Here is a 20937-nt window from a genome sequence, read left to right on the forward strand (position 1 = left end):
TTATTTAACTGTAATTCTATATATTAAGTCTGTCAATTTTAAGATTAATGTCTTTGCCCCGTTTTCTAAATGGCCTCTTTTTAAATATATACTTCCGCACACACACTCCACACACGTATCCACAGTACACCCAATTAACAATGGATGCCGATTTTTCTTCAGTTACTTAGCATCTTGTTATTGCCACATTCAGGGGACGGTTGTATCGACATACTTGAAATCGGAACAAAATGATTGATCATTAGAGCTTGATAACGTAACGGGATGAAGAAGAGGACTAGAATATATTTGATAAACAAACAGAATAGATTTAACATCCCTTGTCAGAGTGGGCACCTGTATGCTTCTCTTCATGTAGATTACCAAACCAGCCTTTCAGAGCAGCCACACCACCAGCATTCATTTCTACCAATCAGTGGTCTAATTACACAGATCAAAACATGTTGATGGTGTTATTCTCTCAGTGTAAATATTTCAACGTTAATGAGCTTCATTAAAGTGAAATCAGATGCAATATAGATGGCATTATTCGCCGCACGTGGTGTTCGGTGCAAATGTTCAGTCCCTGACTTAGATCAATGTGGCAGGATCTGTTTTCATCCCATTTCCTCCTCGGCCCGAGTCCATTGTTAGGATACAGGCTGGATACAGCCTTATCAGAGACGTTTGCTTAAAGTACAGACATCATTTCAAAGCAACTTCCTTCATTTGAACTCTTCAACTTCCTCCTTTTACTTAGTTCAGCTTTATCTTGGTTTTACATTTGACATTACGATATTGAGTTTGTGTCCTGCTTCATTTAGGTTTTGATTAGAAATTAGTCCTGGTCTTTATGTCAAGCTTTTAATCAATCATTTGGAACATTTAGATGTACTTGATGCTGGTGACCAGTAAGTGAAACACTGGTTCAGATCAGTGGTATTTATTATTCCCTAACAAGAAAATTAAGGCTCAGATCTGTTTCTTAGTACCATGAAATGTTTGGTTTTGGTTTTGAACTTTACTAGGTAATGTTGAGTTGAGTAACCTCTCCAAGAATTTCTTCCCAGAAGGTCTTATCACTCTGATTGTTGATAAAGCTCTGCAAAGATATGCGTCTGTGTGAACTAACATGATACCAGACAAAACTGGTTCTTCTACCTCTCTCCCCCTAACTCTCTGTCTATCACTCTCTCTCTCTTTCTCTCCCTATCGCTCCTCTCTCTATTCCCCCTCTCTCTTTCTCCCCCTCTCTCGTTCTCTCCCTCTCTCTCGGCTCTGAAGATTAATGTTTAACTGGCCTATCCTTGTTAATGGGAGGAGGAATCAGGGCGGTCTGTCAGTACCATGACGCATGGCTCACACACACAGTGAGTGTGAGTTTACCTTAAACCCCAAACTTGCAAGAGGAAGAGGCGGCCCAACCTACTGTCCCTCCAGCGGCTCCACACCAACACGTCTGTGAGAGGAGGCTGAAACCAAGAACCAATGTTCTCCCGCAGCAAGCTGGATCCTAATCTACTTTTCGATGTGGGTTATCTGTGTGGCCGACGGGTGTGGAGGAAGTGTCGGTGCTCTTAACTGGCTTGAGCTGCCTAAGGATCTGGGATTTTGAGTAGAGCGAACTACTGACATTTTTAATTTGATTACAAAAACGCCTCTTCTGTGATCTTTGGAATTCATGTTGGCTCAATAACAAAGTCTGCGCCCGGGTGAACTGATAAGGCAGGGGAAAATCAATTTAAACACTTTAGAACACAATCTCCTCACGATGGATGTAGAGACCGAGATTGTGGACGAGAAAGACTGGACGGAACTCGAGCCCAACTATCCCGTCAAAGTCTTCCTCACTTTCCTCTACAGCTTCATCCTGGTGACGGGCATTGTGGGAAATGGAGTCACCATCTGGGTGACACAGGTGCTGCAGAGAAACGGCTACCTGCAGAAGAGCGTGACGGACCACATGGTGAGCCTGGCCTGCTCCGACCTGCTGGTCCTCATCATCGGCATGCCTGTGGAGCTCTACAGCGCCATCTGGTTCCCCTTCAGCTCCGCCTCGGGGGACGCGTCCTGTAAAATCTACAACTTCCTGTTCGAGGCCTGCAGCTACGCCACCATCTTGAACGTGGCCACGCTGAGCTTCGAGCGCTACGTGGCCGTGTGCCACCCCTTCCGCTTCAAGGCCCTGAGCGGCCGGAGGACGCAGTACCTCATCGCCTTCGCCTGGGTCACCTCCGTCATCGTCGCCTTGCCGCTGCTGGTCGCCACGGGAACGGAGGGACACATCCCCACGCAAGCCAGGATGCCGGTCCAGAACCTGACCTTCTGCACCAACCTGAGGGAGCAGTGGGTGATGTACAGGGGCAGCATCTTCGCAGCGTTCCTGGTGTACGTGGTGGTGCTGGTTGGAGTGGGGGTCATGTGCAGGGCTATGATCCTGGTGCTCAGGAGGCCCATGAACACTCAGTCAGGGGCCAACGGAGAGGACAACTCGTCCAAGCAGGAGAGCACCAGGGTCAAGACGGCTCGAAAGCAGACCATCCTGTTTCTAGGTACGTTATCCACTGACAAGCACTCACTGATAGCAGTGGGGGTTGTGTTGTTTAACACACGAGCACACACGCACACCTTTTGAGTTTTTAGATGGCTGGTGGTGTTGACATTGGTTAGTGTGTGTGTGGTCTGGTTTAACTACCCTTGAGAGGATAGTAAACTAAAGAAAACCTTGTGGGGATTTTTTGGGCCCTACAATTTCAAGTGCTTTTTCTCAGGGGTTTTCGATTGGGTTTACAATTCCATTAAAATGTTAGGGTTAGAGATAACACATTGAATTTGAATCAGTCCTCAATAGTAAAACATATCTGGGTGTTTGTCTGTGTGTGTGTGTGGAGGCTACACAACAGGTTCTGTTATATTGTAGTGCTTTCTGTCAGTGATTATGTTGAAGCATCCTGGCTCCTCCTGTTTACTCAGCAATGCTACACAAGATCCAAGTCGCAGTTGTTTTGTAAATGTTATAATAACCCAAGTGATTGATTTTAAACACATACGCACACACTTTCTGTTTATATGAAGTGCCCTTCAACATGTGTTCATAGAAAGTCTCCACAGCACTTACAAGACAGCCACACGTATTTATTTTCCCCACTGCCTCATGGTACTCTACAGGGTGTGGTTGTCATGGTACTCTACAGGGTGTTGTTGTCATGGTACTCTACAGGGTGTGGTTGTCATGGTACTCTACAGGGTGTGGTTGTCATGGTACTCTACAGGGTGTAGTTGTCATGGTACTCTACAGGGTGTGGTTGTCATGGTACTCTACAGGGTGTGGTTGGGGGAGAACTGTTTCCAGGTGGTTTAGGGTCATTCGAAGAACCCCTTAAAAAAAAGTACTTGTTTAGATTTTAGCACCAGTATCACACCTTTTATCGATAAAATTGTTTGTACTTTCGTCCAATTAAATGGTTCTACTTGAAACCAAAGAGGGTTCATAAATCTGTTCCAAAGTTTCCACTTTCAACTGAGGTAGTTTTGTGTATGAAGGACTTATAGTTAGACTTATATTACCAGTAGATGGGGGGGGGGAAATCCTTTGTTTTCCGCTCGAAGTTGTGCTATTTAATAGAAAATATATTTAAAGAGAAACATTTGTCAAAATGTCCTGCAAGTCTTTCATAACTCTGCTGTGCGCTATCAAAATGCACAAAACATAGCTGTTCTCCTGGAAAACAAAAGAGTTTCAGCACTGATAAATTACCCTAACAGCAACCAAAAATGGAAGGAAAAACAGAAATGCATGTGGATATGGTTTAATTTACAATCCAAAAGTATGATAGATTTCCACTCTCCCTCTAGGGATTTGCTAAGCTATCAAAATTCAAATGGGCAGATTTCCTCACATTTTCAACTCTGGATAATACAGAGAGACACTTTATCACTCATGTCAGCGCCTTATTGGATATCCACCTGAACTATGCATGAGAATATGAATGCTTGAAGTCTGGGCAAGGTCCTCACCTGCTTTGCATTTTGAAGTGTTGATGTTTTTGTTTACTCCTAGATGAACTGGTGAGTGCCTACACTTTATCTGCCGATTAGCCACCATCACACAGCAAACATACCATAACTACGATGCCATGACAACAACAGGACAATCTTTCTAAACTGACGACACAAAGCACAGCACGACGAGTCATCCAACACAGAATATACAGTAACAGCCCTCCGCAGATTCATATTCCATCCTGTTATTTAGGTAAATCCGAAGGTTTCACATCCTCAGTTCAGTGCCAGCCCTGTCTCTAAGATAATGATCATCGCTTCTCCTTGGGAGGTGTCCTAGTATCTGTTCCAAGACCCCTTATCCATTGTAGGGAAGGGGTCTCTGAGAGCAGTGCTTGAAATGATTGCAAGGTATTGATTCTAGCAGCCGCCCGGCCTGCTTCCACTCACAGGGGAGGCAGGGGGCACTTCACAAACCATTCCACATAATTATACCCATTTGTTTTCTCTGCTCGGCAGATGCTTTCAGTTGCTTCGTTGCAAAGTGTTTAAAGATTTTAAAATGTATGCCAAGATTTGGGTGATGCACCTGCCCAAGTTCAATGGAAAGTGCTTTAAGGAACTGCTTTAACAACCGGCTGAAAGCATCAGGGAGACAAGCTTCAATGGGGTGATGATGAACAGCAGGCTGGGATTCCAGTTGGGCGACATCATCACAGTGAAGTGATTTAGGTCACGCTGAATAAACAAGCTCAGCTTCTAGGTTCAGATACAACGAGACCCTGTCCTACAGTTTCCTCTTGCCTCTCTTGTCTCCTGAACGATTCACTGTTATTTACCTAATGCCTAGTAGTGTAATGGAGAAAGGATAAAGGCTCACATTTTCATAAGCAAGGCGGTGACAGTGGGAATCAAGCCAACTCAAGTCTTAGTCTTGTTGATGCGGCAACGTGACATAGGCTACATGGCACAGAGAACGAAACATCCATCAACAAAACATTCACAGTTGATGTTTTTTTGTGGTAAATGGGAAAGACTAACTCTCTGCAGTGTTTTACAGCAAAGGATACTGTACCGGAACGTATGGTCACCTGCCTCTAAAGGGGCACTGGTTTACAGTTGTTCAGGAGCTCCTAAACCTTCAGTTGCTGTTTATGTAAACCTTAATACGTTGATAATATGAGAGTGTAGTAATACAACTTGAATGTTGCTTGAATCAAGGTCAAGGTAATCTTTATTATCCCAGAGGGGCAATTTGTTGCACAGCCAGCAATAAATGGGGAAACGTGGTTTGACTAAACGCTGGGGCTTTGATGATAAACTCAGCACGTGCATTGTGGAATTGGCATACACAGACAGATGGACATGTAGCATGCATCATAACAACGAAACATATGACGTAGCAGCTGCTACTGTATCTGAAATAAAATAACTTTGTTTAATCATCAACATACACCTCAACTCATAACTTATTACCCCCGAGCAAAGCTCATCCCATCGCAGGAAAGAAGGCTTGTTCATGGTCTTGATTCAATTACACCACGCCTCATACATCTTCAACCGTCTCATAATTACGCCTTCAAAATTGGATGTGCTGCGTGTCAGATTGAGTGTGTGTGCTCACTGCTCAGACGACCTCCCCCACCGTTAGCGACCAAGGAGCGCGGACAGCGGGGAGCGAAGACAGGGTGCAAAACAGCGATGCCGTGAAATGGGGTTTCATCCATTAGACCTCGTCATTGTGCCCATGGTTACAGAGGGGCAGAGCGCAGCGTGAGTAGAAAGTGATGTACGGCTCTTTTGTCGTGTCATAGACTCAGCCAGCTGGAATCAAAACACGTTCGATGCTGTTACCTATGCTGTGACAGATCCCCGTATGTATAGTGGCATGAAACTTACTGCTGGTGAAATTACTCTTTTATTTTCTTCCTTTGCATAGAATTACATTCCATAAACTGGCAAACTATCACCACCGTAAGAGCTTTAGTCTCATACGGGTCCATTAAATCATTTATATCTTTAGAAATGTATGCATGTGCATCCGTCCAAAACAAAATTTGTAGCCGTACTGACAAGTTTAGTCATATTAAACACAAATCAGCGATACCTTTTACCTTATCAAAATTTAAGTCCTAATTATTTATGAGAGAAGGTGGCATAAAACCTCAATAAATTCTTCAAACAATACATTATCATTTAGGCACACATCAAAGATCAATAAGGCAAATGCAAAGCAGGCAATCAACCCAAAATAATAATCCTTCTATGGGGTTATTTACATATGCTGTTGACCGGTGTTGAAAATGTCGATGGAGGATGTCAGTGATGATGGAGGGGGCTATGTGAATACTAGTCAGGTTCTACTCATGAAATAATGATCGTGAAATAAACGGAGCTGTCGATCGGTCACCGTCACCGAGAGTTAATCAAGTCAGGAGTTGATGCGGGAACTGATTTAGGCCACATTAAAAGTCAAATGTGCTTAATTATTTTATCAGAACATCAATTATTAGCCTATAGGTTACAGCCAAATCCTTTATGGACTTCAATACAAAAGGTTCACAGATCTAAATGTAGTTAGAAATCACCCTAAAACACAAACTATTATTCTCCCACTATAGAGCTTACTTTTACGTGTATGCTGAAAGTTTGCAGGTTATGACACGTTACACAAGTCAGTCATTGTAACAGAGAAAACTCATATGGAGATCACATGGACTGGAGTCCCAGACGTTGGACTCCAGAAGGATCCCGCAGTCTGTCTCCGCAGGACATGTGGACAGCTCTTCATTCTTCCACGTCACATATTCAAGAGGGTCTCCGTTCAGCCACATCCACCATCCCCCCACCAAACGCAGCCCAATCCATGCTGTCTTCACTTTGGCCTCACGAATCTTCCAGAGGGCAACGGTCTGTTCTTTTAAGGAGCGAATGCTGAGCATGTCGGTGTGTTGCTTCCTGCAATAAGCCACTGCATCGTCAAAGGTCATCGGAGACTTGACCAGGATGATGTCTCGCATGTTTTCATTGCAGTAGACAGTCCGGTGACTTTCACACAACACGGATGTATTCAGTACGGTCGCACAGTTCCCAAAGACCAGTCCAGAGTGACACCTTGTCCAGGAAGTCAACATGTTGTCTGACCTAATGCCATCCAACCACCAAAACGCCAAACCCCAACCTTCGTCCAGAATTTCGTCAACGTAAGCCATGCCGTCAAAGTATTCTCTGCAGTATTTCTCAGCATCTGAACAGTTCATGGTCGTGTCAATCTTGAATATCTCCCTGACCAGAGCAGACGTTAATGTTGCTCTACAGAGAAGGAGAACGAGGAGGTTGGCAGAGCAACTCTTCCCCTGCATCCTGGCTCGGTGTCAGTAGAGAAACGGCTGTGTCCACTGGCTGTGTCCACCTTGTTACGGGTTAGTCTCGTCACTCAAATACACCCTCAGTCTCCTAAACAAATGTCTCCAATCATGCAAAATTCAATGTCAGCCTTCAGAAAGCAAAGTTAAAGACTTGAGCAGTGTCTTTATTTGCAAGAGTATCAGAGAAAAGTTTGAATATAAGAACAACAAGGTTAAGTAGGCTAATCAATATCACCATGGTTTTTCAAAGAACCACTATTGTCTAAACTGGATACTACTTGACACTACTATACTATTGGGGTTTAAGATTCACTAACCGTTGACAAGCTCCTGCCAGATTTTAGAAAGGGTAATAAATCACAGACTTGGTAGACTAACAAATGTAGGCTAGTAATTTACAACATGCAAATGCCCCTCTAAGGAAAGGTTTCGATGCAAAGGATGACCTATCCTATAAACAAAACTTGGAGCATATATTTCAAAGGATTATTTAACCTCAAACGTGTTCAGTGTGACCAAAGTTATATTGGAATGGACTAGCTTTGCATTGGCCACATTAACAACCTTTATTATTATCATACATTTATTTTTGACTGGGGAAGTGATACTTGTTTCACTTTCTTTGACAACTTAGCAAATTAGTAGGTCTTGTTTTTAACCAGAAGGTGGCAATGAACTCTAACATGCCATTATTCTGTATCACTGGCAAAACTATTCTCGGTGTGATTGACTGGTAGTCTTGCGACATGTTTCTGCAGTATTTGCTATTATACTGTGTATATATTGTACACATATTTCATTCATGAGAAATGTTTCCTTATGCAATATGTAAAATGATCCAATGTGCATATAATAAGACACATTCTCCATGACGCTTAAACCTTCTGCCCTCTCTCGCTCAAAACAATCACTGACAATTTTCATACTCAGAGTTTAGAGTTTAACAATTTATGAGGACTCTCATTTCGACTGTCAGATTACATCCGACTAAGCAATATGTTTCATTTGGAATACAACAAACTGCTGCATGGCAGGAAAAAAAGTATTGCCTCTGTCTTTTTTAATCTATACACTTCACCTGTCGTCCTCTTGTAAGCATCATAACATTATCATATCAGCTTCTGCTGCTCTAAAATTCATAACTTCTTCAACACTGAGTGGCAGACTGCAGCCGCAGCGGATTAGGAAGTGGCCGGTCAAGTCATCAAAAGATAGGCCTAACAAGGAACCGGGATTTAACTGTTCTTAAATTGGCAGATTAGATTATTCATGGAAGTACAATTTCCTTGTGTTTATTTGCTGGCCCAGCCTTCACAGAGTTTAATAAAATAGTTTTAAGAAAGCAGTTTGTTGTTGTCTATATTAGTGTATCAAGAGCTTTCCTTGATCACTGTCCTATTCTGTGGTAATCACCACTGTCATTAGGCCTACTTCTGAATAAAGAATCCTCGCCCCATCAGTGTGTCAGTTCACCTAGAAAGAACTTTTAATCTTGGCGCACTCTGTGACTTTGGCGAGTAATTAAAAACAGTGTACTAACTCGTTGAGTTATCCACACGTCAGTGCTGGCACAGAAGGTTAATTGCTTTAGATATTTTTCTCTGTCACGGAGGGCGAGCGTTTGCAAAATGAATATGAATTTTGTTTTGCTGCCTTCTGTACTTGACACACCTTTTTTCGGACACTAGTCGAGCGAGTAAACTTTGAGTCGATGTGTTGCGCCATGACTCAGCCGTAAGCGCTGTTGGCCCTGAACTGACATTGAATGAGAAATTTGCTTCCTCATTTGTCATCTGGGACTGTGCCTTTACTCTTTCTGTTCATTCTGCAAAGTGCGCCCGGTTTTGGACATGCTTGTGTTCATGGAATCAAAGCACAGTGCTGTAGCCTACAAAACACCAAACAGTGGAGTTTGTAAGGTCATCACATCACATGAGTCCATGATGTCTTAACTCTTGTCTTCCTTTCTTGATCCAGTGTTGATCCAGAGTTTCAGTCAACACTTGCAACTGGACATTGTAAGGATCGTATGAGCCGAGTTGTTTTACGATGTTGTCTTTTCATCAGCCCAACAGTGCAGCTCAACACACGTCAGCCAACCTCCTCTTGAAATATGAGCCCATTGAGTGTATCCATCTTTAAACCCTATATCCTTCAAACCCATTCTTAATCAATGGTTGTTTAGAGATCTGAAATGCTGCGCCCCTAATCCTTAACGGTTCCTCTCCACTGGTTTCTTTATCCAGTCAGCCAGGAGGTTGGTATATCTCGCAAACATGGTGACAACCTTATAGCCAGCGACACTGCTCTCAAACCTCCGTCCTTTGGATCGATATGGCTTATTTATTGTGTGCAACCGTAAACTCTGCCTTCCCTCTCTGTTGGTTGGCTGTTATAAACCATTTTACTTGCTGGCTGGTGAGTGAAATAAACCTCAGGGAGGATTTGTGACTGGAGATGTATGACTCCCTCTGGGCAGGTCGATTAAGACCTCCTCTCTGTCCTCTCATCCCTCCTTGACACACTCCTTCCTCGTTCCATCTCTCCCTTTCTCTCTCTGTGTCTCTCTCTGTTTCGCTTTATGTCTCTCTCCCTTTCTCCTTCTGTCTGTCTTTATGTCTCTCCCTTTCTCTCTCTGTCTCTCTCGCTCTCTCTGAGAACGACAGCTGCATAGTTTAACGATGCGCTTCAGAGAGCCGTGCCTTTTCTGAGCGTTGCTATCGGCAAGCTTTACCACAAGTGACAGCTCCACTTGCCAAGTCACACAGGAGACAATACAGCGAATGGTCATGAGGAGGAGGAGAGGGAGGAGGGAGAAGTGACAGACAAGGCTGCGCTGGTGGTGTCACCTTCACTACATGTGTACAGTACGGTACATTTGAAGCCTTCCTAATCCCCAGACAATAACAAAACCATTGTGTGCTGCAATCAATAATATAATCAATATCCCCACACACGATCTAACTTGTAGTCCTTGTTGAGCTATCAAAGCAGCTGTACTTGTATTCGGTCATTTGGGTCCCTTGAGTCTCTACAATGGTCAGTATGGTAGTGGGGGAAAAAATCTATATTTCTATACATGTGTTTAATATTTGAAGACACTCTCCTGGCTTATAGATAACACATATCCTTAATGAGTTATTTCCCCATGTTGAGGACCATTGCCATGGCAAAAGCCTCAGAGTGAAATGAGATGGTTTTGAATTGAGCTCATGCAGACACCTTTAGCCAAAGTGACATGCAAACAGTGCATTTATACCCTTAATTTCGCCTACCTTATTTACAGTCCCTTGGGTTGGAAAATAAATGTGTTTCAAAGAGTTGTAACTCAATTAAAAACAAACAAGTACTTTGTTTTCTTGATTCCTGACTTTGAATGGCTCTTGGGGTTGAAGGGAACAGGAATATTCTCTTTAGAAAGACTTCTGAAAGTTTATTTTCCTTTCATCACTGTTTTCCTCAAGGACGATTTAGAGCCATTCCCCGTGCATGTTCCCTGTTGTCCCTGTGGGTCAAACAGAGGATCTTTTGACCTGGAGGCCTTCATAATACAGTCTTTGTCCTTCCAGACCAGTTCAAAGAACGACCCACAGCATTGCAGTACCAAAGAGGGAAGGACATGGATGCGTCTCTCGCTACAGTACACAGAAACACGATCATTGTAGAGAGCAGATGGTGGAGTTTGCTCATGCACGCAGTAACATCGTCTTTGTAAACCACTAATTAACTGCATCATGAAGCAGGAGCACACATGAAGCTCTTAGTAGAGGTCGGCGTGTACACTGTGTTGCACAAGCAGACAGTCCAGTGCAAAGAGTAGGTTACTGCAGTACAAGAATGAATAACATAGTAACTGATTTATAGTCAAGGATTATGAACCCCCAAAAATAATCGTCTTCAGCCTACAACTGAAGTCCCACCTGCCCCACCCCCCACCCCCCCACCCCCCCACTATGACAACGACGGAGTGAGAAAGATTACAGGTGATCTGACCCACCTCCGTGTTCCTAAAACTTTTCTTAACTCTCTCTCTCTCCGCCTCGCTCGCCCACCGAGGGCCCTCAGGGCAGGAAATGACCTGGAAATAGGAATCTGTCCATTCTCTAATTGCTGCTCTGCTGTAAAAAGCCTGAAGGAGCAACAGGGGTCATGCAGGAAAGATGAATGGAGGAGGCAGGAGTAAAGGAAGCATTCTTCGTTTGGCTCTGGCCAATGGCGTTCCAGTCAGTCTGTCCATAAAGCATTGTTATAGACCTCCCTTTTTAATCAAGCTAAAACCAATGGAAGACATAGCCTGAAATCCTTTCTTGGCATTAGTGTGATTAATAGAGAGCCCTGGCCTACTCTGTTTGGAGGTGTGCTATTATAGTTTGTGTCACTGTCCTGTCAGTGGTCGTGATTGGTGGCCCATGACATAGATAGGCTACTGTTAGCCCTCAGAACTTTGCACAGCTCTGCTGAATTTATGGAATATTATCATCTACAACCTGACCTTGAGGACAAGGAGCAGTTGAACTTAAAATGGTGGATTAAAAGACCCTGAGCATCTCCGCTTCTTTCAGCTCATCAAAGTGTAACCGCTTACGTTCCTGTGATTGAGCAGTAATTTTACATTAGTATTTTTTTGGGACATCCGTCATATGTACATCATGTGTGTAAAAGTACCGTTTGATGTCTAAATTGTAGAGAAAAAACTTGATTGATTAATGAATCATTAATTTGTCATTAATTCATTGTAAATCAGAAATGTTGGTGGTTTGTCTGCCCCAGTCACCCTGGTTCAGTACCACTGAGTAAGCTGAGACACAGAACTGGGGGCAAGGCATGATATATCTAAATAAACAACTATTTTTTCAGGGGAAAAGTGCTTGAGAGATTACATTAGCCTGAAATGAATAATATGTGCCTCTTAATGAATGAAGTTGCTCGAGTGGTTTAACGATGGAGGAATTTCTAATAGCGAGCAAATTAATTTGCACTCACAGTGGTTGGATTGCATCTTCACATTATGAATCGTCGCTTCTAATTCCATTTGCTGTGTGGGGGAATCAGTCTTTTAATGTGATTATTTTTTTAAATGCCCATATACACTGCGATAAACTTAAGATTTATTAACAGTTCTGCTGTGAAAGTGTTGATTCCTTCTTGAGGCCACTTTTATTTAAGGCATTTTACAGAAAGTCAAAGAAACTTGTGCATGGTTTCTGAAAATCAGCAAGAAAGTTTCTGTTATTTGTAGTTTCCTGTATGTTTGCGTATCTTTACACGCTCCACTCACAACAGTGCCTTTACATGTTGCAGCGTTTGAGACTGTGGAAGAAAGTTTTGGCCGTTTCTGATTTCTTCTAAGATATTGTGCCCAATATATAATAATTAGACAGGGAGAAACTACAAATTGCTTTCCAAATTCATAATCCAACTTCATTTCAAACCCATAATGTCCTTGTTTCCATAGCCCTCATGGAACAAATCGAAGAGATTCAGAGAGACTCCAACACAGGGAATTAATTGGATGAATAATCAGGTTTAATTGCTTTCTAATTAGTACCTTGATTTGTTATTTTGGTAGAGTTTTTCCCCCCCAGAACAAGTCATTATTCAAGTTCACTCTGTAGTTTGTACGTGTGTGGGAGGGACAGTACTTGTATGGCATGGGAACACAGGCAATTCAGACAGACTGTCATTTCATGTGCAATGAGACAGAAGAGTTAACCAGAAAATAGCTGAATGAGGGCCAGCAATATTGAAGCCAATATTGAACAACACATTGAGAATGATCTCAATATCCTCCTCCGTGTTTCAGTACCCACACCAACTCCACATTGTTAGTCTGTGAAGTGAAGGAAAGTGTAAAACAATCCTCCAGTATGGCTTCTGCTCCGTTTGCAACACAGACCCCACTCTTCTCCCTTGCCAGAAGCTCACAAACATGAACATGTACAAACAGGGAGACAACCTCAATGTCCTTGTCAAGCAGTGTGTGTATTGTCGTGCATGTGTGTATTTGTGTGTGATACTAAAGCACAGTGGACTGTAGAGACCAGCTGTGCTGTTGTTCTGGTGGCAAATCTGGACAAACATTTCACCCAAAATCTAAAAGTAAAACACAACGAGATCATGTGAGGTCTCAATGTCATTTTGACAGAGTGTGAGCTGACATTAGATTCCATTATTGTACACCTAAAGATATATAACAGTCATCAATACACGATGGGCCACTGACAATTTTCCAGATGGCTGGCCGTCTGGGAGCAAGGAAATCACAGGACGGCCGGAACCAAACTCAGCGATCGATCGTCCTTCTGGAAACGTCCGACCAGTAGAAAAACAGTTGGCAATATCTTCACGGCTTCCTGACCAAAGGGTACAAGTAAAGGTTGTGTTGGGGATAGGCCCCACGCACTAAGGACAATCTGGCAGGCTTACTGGACTTTGTTATTGGCATCGATCTTCAAGAAATCAACTGTCAGAACAGGGAAAGTGCAGCATCTTAATGTGGTTTTGATTTAGATTGACTGTTTGCTGTGGAGATGCTGTGTGGACGCTGTCTATCGAAGTTGAACTGTCTGTATGCAGCTGGCACAGTCATTGCATCCTGTTCTGTTGAGAGAAGAACTCAGGGATCAGCTATCTACTTTAAGATAACCACAAGCACAATCCTTTGGACATGAAAGGATGACAGGTTTTTAACATGTAGGCCCACTGTTAGCTTGCAGCCTGTGTTGCCATGTGGTGTAGCAGAAACCCTCAATCCTCTCTGTCTGGTTTGTGGGAACATAAACATGAGTTAAAGAACCCTGAAATGAGGCACAATCCGAATAGTCCTGAATCTGCTTTAGATTCATCACTGCATTTGAACTGTTCAAGCAAGCCCTTGTTGTTTGCTCTTTTTGCCCGCTGTTATTTTTTTATTGAAGCCCTGGAACATGTTGAGCTGATGAGCTGAAGGGGATTTCCCCTGTGCAGACCACAGGTGCTCAGCCTGTGCGCCTGGGGAGATATGGAGGCTGTGCTCACAGCCTGTGCTCTGTCACTAGAACCCCTAATGGACCTGTAGATAATGTCTCTCTCTCTCTCCCTATCTCTCTCTCTCTCTCTCTTGCTGATCCCTCTTTTCCCATCCTCCTTTTACCCTTGCCCTCTCTCTTTTCCTTTCCCCGCTGTCTCTTCCCATTATCTATGTTCTTCCCACTCTGCTTGTATGTATCTCTTTCTCTCCCCACCCTCCTTCTGTGAACTACCGCTTTCTTTCCCCACTCTCCTTTTACCTTCTCTCTCCTCTCGCCACCTCTTTATGGCCGTCCTCCTCTCTTTGTATTTCGGGAACTCGCCCAGGCCCCATGTGGAACGCCTCGCAGCTAGTCGCAGGGGGTGTCGCGTTCTGAGGAGTGTTATACCGCGAGGCCTGGTTTGACCGTGCTGTCGGCCGACACCTGGAAAAATGCTATGGGACTCATGCTGCTACGGCCCCTCTCCGCTCTTCACAACCAGCTTTGTTGAGGAAGAATATAATCCCCACGCATTATTTTATATGGGTTGTTTCAGAATACAGTATGTTGATGGAAGCGTCAGTCAAAAGAGAATCTTTTGAAACTAGTTTTGAACTCCTAAGGTGCAGCTGGTGGTGTATGTTTTAAAAGGACTGCAGTGGGTTTGTGTTCAAGCCCATAATCACAGTTCTGAGTTTTAGAGAGGTCAAACCACATACGTAAATCATCATCTTTGGGCCATTTTTGTATTTAAAGAAGAGTTATGTTTAAATAAATGATTGTGTTTTGGGGTTTTTGTCCCACCAAGGTCTGAACCTCGGGTAGGTCCTTGCAGCCCTGTCAGCATTTGACAGGCGAGACAACGCTGACATTAAATTGTAAAAGTGGGACCAGCCATGTTGCCAATGCCACTGACCCCATGAGTGATTAGCAGGTAGCTGCTCCCCATCAACACAGTAATGTGTTGACCTCTGATACAGATAATGCTGACTGTCTCGTCAGCTAGGCTAATGGACTGACCTCTGCCCAGAGACGAGCTAATGTGACACTTTCTAAGCACGGTCTGTGACTGTGGCAGCTTCCGGCAACACGGTTGAGGTGAGGCATAAAACATTGACGGAGAACGAAAACAGGGTGACCCGTGTCATTTTGGGTTAGGGTTATGTAACCTACATTTATTGAAATACTTAAAACGCTGCACACATACACACATTTCAGTTGTAGGCCTTTCTTAATTGATAAGGAGGAAAATAGGACAGGTTTTACCTCAGAAGTATGTGTTGTCTGTTTGTGTTAGTTTGACTAAAAATATAATAATGTAAAAGTATTTTGTTCCACAGGGAACAAATAAACCTTATGTGTCAGTGATTGAAGATTCTGTGAGCAATTACATTTCTCTTACACATTTCCTTCAGTTTTAACTATGTTTTGCAGGACTGGGATAATAATAAGCATGACTCCTAAATGAGAATGAAAAACCCTTGGGAGGACTGGGAATATACAGTTTAGTAGGCTGTAAACTCAAGCCAACAGTTTGTGAAAAATATAAACAGAACACAAATATCCCAAAAATCAATGACGGCCAATTAGCCAGAAACATATGTTCATCATGTGTCTAAGAATAATTACGATTATAGACAGGCTTAGCGCAGTGTTCAATTAACATTTTCAGACATTCGGACACCAATCCTCATGGCTTTAGTTAGTGAAAACTGAACATCTAACTCGTCTCAGATGAGAAGTCGGAACACAACGATCAGCTTTGGCATTCATGTGTTCCTGTTGAATATTCGGTGAGATGTTTCCATCTGACTTCCATCCCTGTCTGTTTTTCTGTTTACCCCTTTAGGCATGTATATTGTCTAGAGACATGTACTGTATGAGATGAATACAATATTGGAGGGGGTGGTGGTGTAGTCATCAGCATCTTCGGTTTTCAGATTTGAGACTGCGTGTCTTTCTTCCAGTTTCAGTTTCCTTGACAGCAGTCAAATGAGAAATCAAGGAAAACTGACACGAGAAAGTTAAAATTACGGAATACTTAATTACTGTTCTTAAGTAGATGTTTCTGGTATCAGTGAGTGAAGGAGGTTTACTTTGCCATCTCTGCACTGTTGTTACACTATTATTACACTGTTAGTATGTTGTTATTATACAGTGATTACACTGTGGTTACACTGTTAGTATGTTGTTATTACACTGTGGTTACACTGTTATTACACTGTTAGTATGTTGTTATTACACTGTGGTTACACTGTTATTACACTGTTAGTATGTTGTTATTACACTGTGGTTACACTGTTATTACACTGTTAGTATGTTGTTATTACACTGTGGTTACACTGTGGTTACACTGTTAGTATGTTGTTATTACACTGTGGTTACACTGTTATTACACTGTTAGTATGTTGTTATTACACTGTGGTTACACTGTGGTTACACTGTTAGTATGTTGTTATTACACTGTGGTTACACTGTGGTTACACTGTTATTACACTGTTATTACACTGTTAGTATTAACTACTTACTAACCAAGAGTGAGGTCATGCCAGGAAATATAATATGTAATAATAATATTTCCAGGCATGACCGAACGGTCGAGATTAGTAAGTTGTTTATTATATGGAATTTTTTTCTCTTTTCATTTTGTAAATGGTAGGCTTATTGTAGCTTGGTGCAACTCTTCAGCATTCACACAAGAAAAAAAGTGTTGATAAAATGTTAGATAAAGCATACTGTAGCTTTATGAATTGTAAAGACAATACCAGGCTGATATCAGCTAATTTTTCCATTCCTTGTCCCACATTTCTGTTCATCCTTAAAGGTTTCTGACTTTAACTCTGGATTGCAACAGAAACACAAAATGTTTTATTGACTGTCCCTTGATAGTACATGTAATCCCACGGCCAACATTACATCATTGTATAGTTTTGGAGGAAGAACTGTTTATTTCACTGCATGACTCTTTAGTACTTGTGCTAACGTCCTTGGAATATGGCCTTGTCTGTCTGTGTCAGGAGCACACATGAGACCACTCCCCCAGGAGCCTTGGGCACAGCGAGGCTTTCCTAATTAGAATCCGAAGGTCTAAATTAACAGGGGACCTCAGACTACGTCTTGAATGTATCTTAAATGCTATTAGTAAAGTGTTATTGTTGTAAACCCATCGTCTTAACTGAAAATACATTCATCCTCCTCTTATGGTATTGATTTGATAGTTTTAGAAAATGTTATGTAAACAACAGATGAAACAACTGATTTATTTTTAATACCAAAGCCTATTTGAAACTGTAGCCTAGTCTGATGCAGGAACATTTCTTCTTGCTGTTATTACAAGGGGCCTATTATTTGCCCAGCTGTTAGTTACAGAGATGGGGAATAACTAAGTACAAATCATTTGTACTGTACTTAAGTAGATTTTTCTAGTATCAGTACTTTACTTCACTATTAATTTTACTGACAACTTTCACTCCTTATATTTGTTTACACATATCTGTACCTTCTACTCCTTACATTTTCAAACCAGACTTGTTACTTTAGTTTAATCTGTATGTAAATGTGTTACTTCCCATCTCTGTTACACTGTTATTACACTGTTGTTACACTGTTGTTACACTGTTGTTACACTGTTGTCACACTTCTGTCTGAGTGAAGGATGTGTGTACTTTGTCATCTATGGTTACAAAATGTCCTTCAACAGACACCTCAAAACCTATTCTGAGCCACATAGACTCCAAACACACAGCGTAATGGAGAAACTGACCAGCTGCTTCCCTTGAGCTAGTTTTGAGTTTAATAGTGTTTCACAAGAGTCCTGTCAGTCAACATCCTAACATTTTAATTTCCCGTTTCTATAGCCATGAACAAATGATGGCTGTTTTCTTTTCATCACAAACAAAACAAACCCAAACCTAATTTTATATATCCACCATACCTGTATTTGTTTTCTTGAAAAGTTTTTATTTATAATTGCCAGTCACATAAATGGTAACCAGCCCAATCCTACCCAATACTAATAAAGCACCACAGAGCAGCGAGAGGCCTACTGTAGATGATCATGTAGCCCTCTAGCTATTCTTACCATAGAGTGGCATTGTCATTGCCTTTGACATTCACTACAATGAGCAGCAGTGCTGTGGAAACAGTTATAATAACCCTCTGGAGAGTTCCTCTAATGGACCACTGCTGCTGTCAAGTCTCAGTACTCCTCTTGTACATCTCAGCTCCACTGTTGGTAAGAACAAAAGAAGAATCTCGCTACACTCATTTCAGTTATCCTCTTTGAATCTCAGTGTTTCACTTTGCACTTTTCAGAGATCAGCGGACCGTATTGTAGATAGAGATATGAATACAAAATAAATGTAAATGGTTGGAAAATAATTTGCAATCACTGAGTTCGACCCTGAGGAACTGCTAGTCAAGGTTGGTTTCCCAGCTTTTAACTTTCTTTTTCTTTCTCAGTTTAGAAAGAGGATTACTAAACCTTTTGAAATTTAAAAACGGTTTTTGTTTTATGACATGAAATTGGAAATGTTAAGGCAGGGCTAGTTACAATGGCTCTGACTGCAGCATTACAGATGACTGATGTGGTGGCCTCTGTCCTTCAACACACCACAAACTCAGAAGCAACTCACATCAGAAGAGCATTGGATAACCCACGAGCGAACATAACCCACGTCATGCTAATGCATCTGCATCCAGGGGCTTGGCCAAAATTACATTATGGCTACGTGTCAGCATCACATAATTTTTTTTCAATGTTTCTTTCCCTGTTTCACTTCATTTCTCTCTTCCACCTCTCAACCTCTCCACCCTGTTTTCCGTTCCTGTGTCTCAGGTTTGATCGTGGCGGCCCTGACCGTATCCTGGTTGCCCAACCAGGTGCGTCGCCTCATGGCGGCTGCGTATCCCAAGTCCCAATGGACGCTGGCCTACTTCCGCAGCTACGTGACTCTGCACCCCGTGGCGGACACCTTCTTCTACCTCAGCTCCGTCCTCAACCCCTTCCTCTACAATCTGTCATCTCGCCAGTTCCGAGATGTATTCCTCCAGGTGCTGCGCTGCCGCGTCACCATTGAGCACGTCAACAAACGCACCGTGCGGGCCCAGGAGACGCTCTCGGCCCACTCTCGGCGCCCCCTGATGTCTTTGCGGCGCAGCGCGGCCAGGCGCTCCGCACAGAGCCGGGAGCAGCTCAAGGCTGAAACGCCGACCGCTGTCCTCGTTCCGACAGACTCGAGCACCAAATACACGGAGGAGTCTCTGTGCGTGACAGACATGTCATCTTCTTATTCTACACGGATAGACAACGTGAGCTCGGAGACTGAAATATAACTGGCAATGCTTTAACATTTATTGAAATGCAAGACAGGCTTATTGGCTCCATTTGGGAAGATGTTTTTCTAAATCCTTAGCCTACATATTTGCTGCAAAAGGATTATTCTGCACATTGAAACAAACATAGATAATCGTCCTTTTGTAAACTTACATTCCACACTTTGGTGGAGAGCAAATGAATATGCCTTAGTAAGTTCCACAGGACATTCATTCAACATATTTGAAGACTGTATGTTTTATTTTTTATTCCAAGTTTAGACATGAAAACTTCAGTGAGTGAAAAGATGCAGATGGATAAAGACATGGGTCAACCGACAGTACAAGTTTTGACAACGTCATTCCAATGCGGAAGTTCAGATTTCAAGGGGTCAGTGGAAGACGCTGCCATGGCAACAGAACTGCAGTTAGCTTGCAAACTACTTGTAGCCAACTCATCTCTCCATTAAACAAACATAAATGTAAACAATAAAAAAAAACACGCTAGCACTTACTTTGTCATAGAAATACCTTTAATCCACTGAAATTATACATCATGATAGCCAAAGTTCTTCTACATAACCTTAATCAAAGTAATCAATTAGATATGACCAAACCTTACTAAGCCCAGATTTTCAATTGTGACCAAACTGTTGATGACAGTGTCTGAAAAAAAGCATTAGTAAGCAAAACACTGCAGAATAAAAGGTACATGAACCCTGTCAACTGTACATCAATATTTACAGACTTCTCTGAGTGTGCCTATTACAGTCATATTTGCTGTCTCTTTCATTGAATACATATCTGTGAAAATAAGTCAATTTTTTCCCCATGTCACAGAAAGTAAACACATGGATTGTCTGTAAAATACGCTCTCTTAAATGATTATCTTTCATTTTGGCAAAACAATTCACAAGTACATGAACTATCTGTGAACTGGTGATTTTTGTTTTTCTGTAAACTTGACTCAATTCCCCATCGCAAAAACTTGGTGTGTTCTCTTACTACAGTAGCCTAGCAGCCTGGCTGCATTTTTCTTCCACTAGTATGACCTATGTAACAGTATTCATGATTTGTGAACCCTGACTGGGACTCACTTTTGAACATCACATAATGGTATTAAAACGTATGAATGACTAAATGTTTCCATTGTCAGTGGATTTTTCTTACACATCAATACAAACTTCACACAGTATAGGCAGGTGCTCTATGTAGACAGGAGGAACACCACAAACTCCATCTAACAACAGTTACGTTGTTGTCATTGTCCCACCATGTGACATTGA

The 20937-nt window shown here is 42.3% G+C and overlaps 2 protein-coding genes across 2 annotated transcripts; both read left to right on the forward strand.

Moving 5' to 3' along the window:
• The first annotated feature begins 1386 nt into the window (after positions 1–1386).
• On the forward strand, positions 1387–3474 carry LOC146233550 (G-protein coupled receptor 39-like). The gene has a single exon (XM_084689923.1). It carries the CDS (start codon positions 1751–1753, stop codon positions 2612–2614), a length of 864 nt encoding a protein of 287 aa, XP_084546049.1. The 5' UTR covers positions 1387–1750; the 3' UTR covers positions 2615–3474.
• Positions 3475–19188: 15714 nt separating this feature from the next.
• On the forward strand, positions 19189–20792 carry LOC146233551 (G-protein coupled receptor 39-like). Its single transcript, XM_084689924.1, has 2 exons — positions 19189–19648; positions 19929–20792. Exons 1-2 carry the CDS (start codon positions 19232–19234, stop codon positions 19953–19955), a joined length of 444 nt encoding a protein of 147 aa, XP_084546050.1. The 5' UTR covers positions 19189–19231; the 3' UTR covers positions 19956–20792.
• Positions 20793–20937: the final 145 nt, after the last annotated feature.

The sequence above is a fragment of the Hypomesus nipponensis genome, chromosome 23 (genome assembly GCF_054491055.1).
Source record: "Hypomesus nipponensis isolate SF chromosome 23, ASM5449105v1, whole genome shotgun sequence".
Taxonomy (NCBI): domain Eukaryota; kingdom Metazoa; phylum Chordata; class Actinopteri; order Osmeriformes; family Osmeridae; genus Hypomesus; species Hypomesus nipponensis.

Excerpts from the sequence above, each read along its gene's own strand:
- LOC146233550 (XM_084689923.1), top strand. The coding sequence starts at position 1,751 with ATGGATGTAGAGACCGAGATTGTGGACGAGAAAGACTGGACGGAACTC.
- LOC146233551 (XM_084689924.1), top strand. The coding sequence starts at position 19,232 with ATGGCGGCTGCGTATCCCAAGTCCCAATGGACGCTGGCCTACTTCCGC. Across the intron at positions 19,649-19,928 it reads ATTCTACACGGATAGACAAC|TTTAGACATGAAAACTTCAG; the intron begins GTGAGCTCGGAG and ends TTTTATTCCAAG.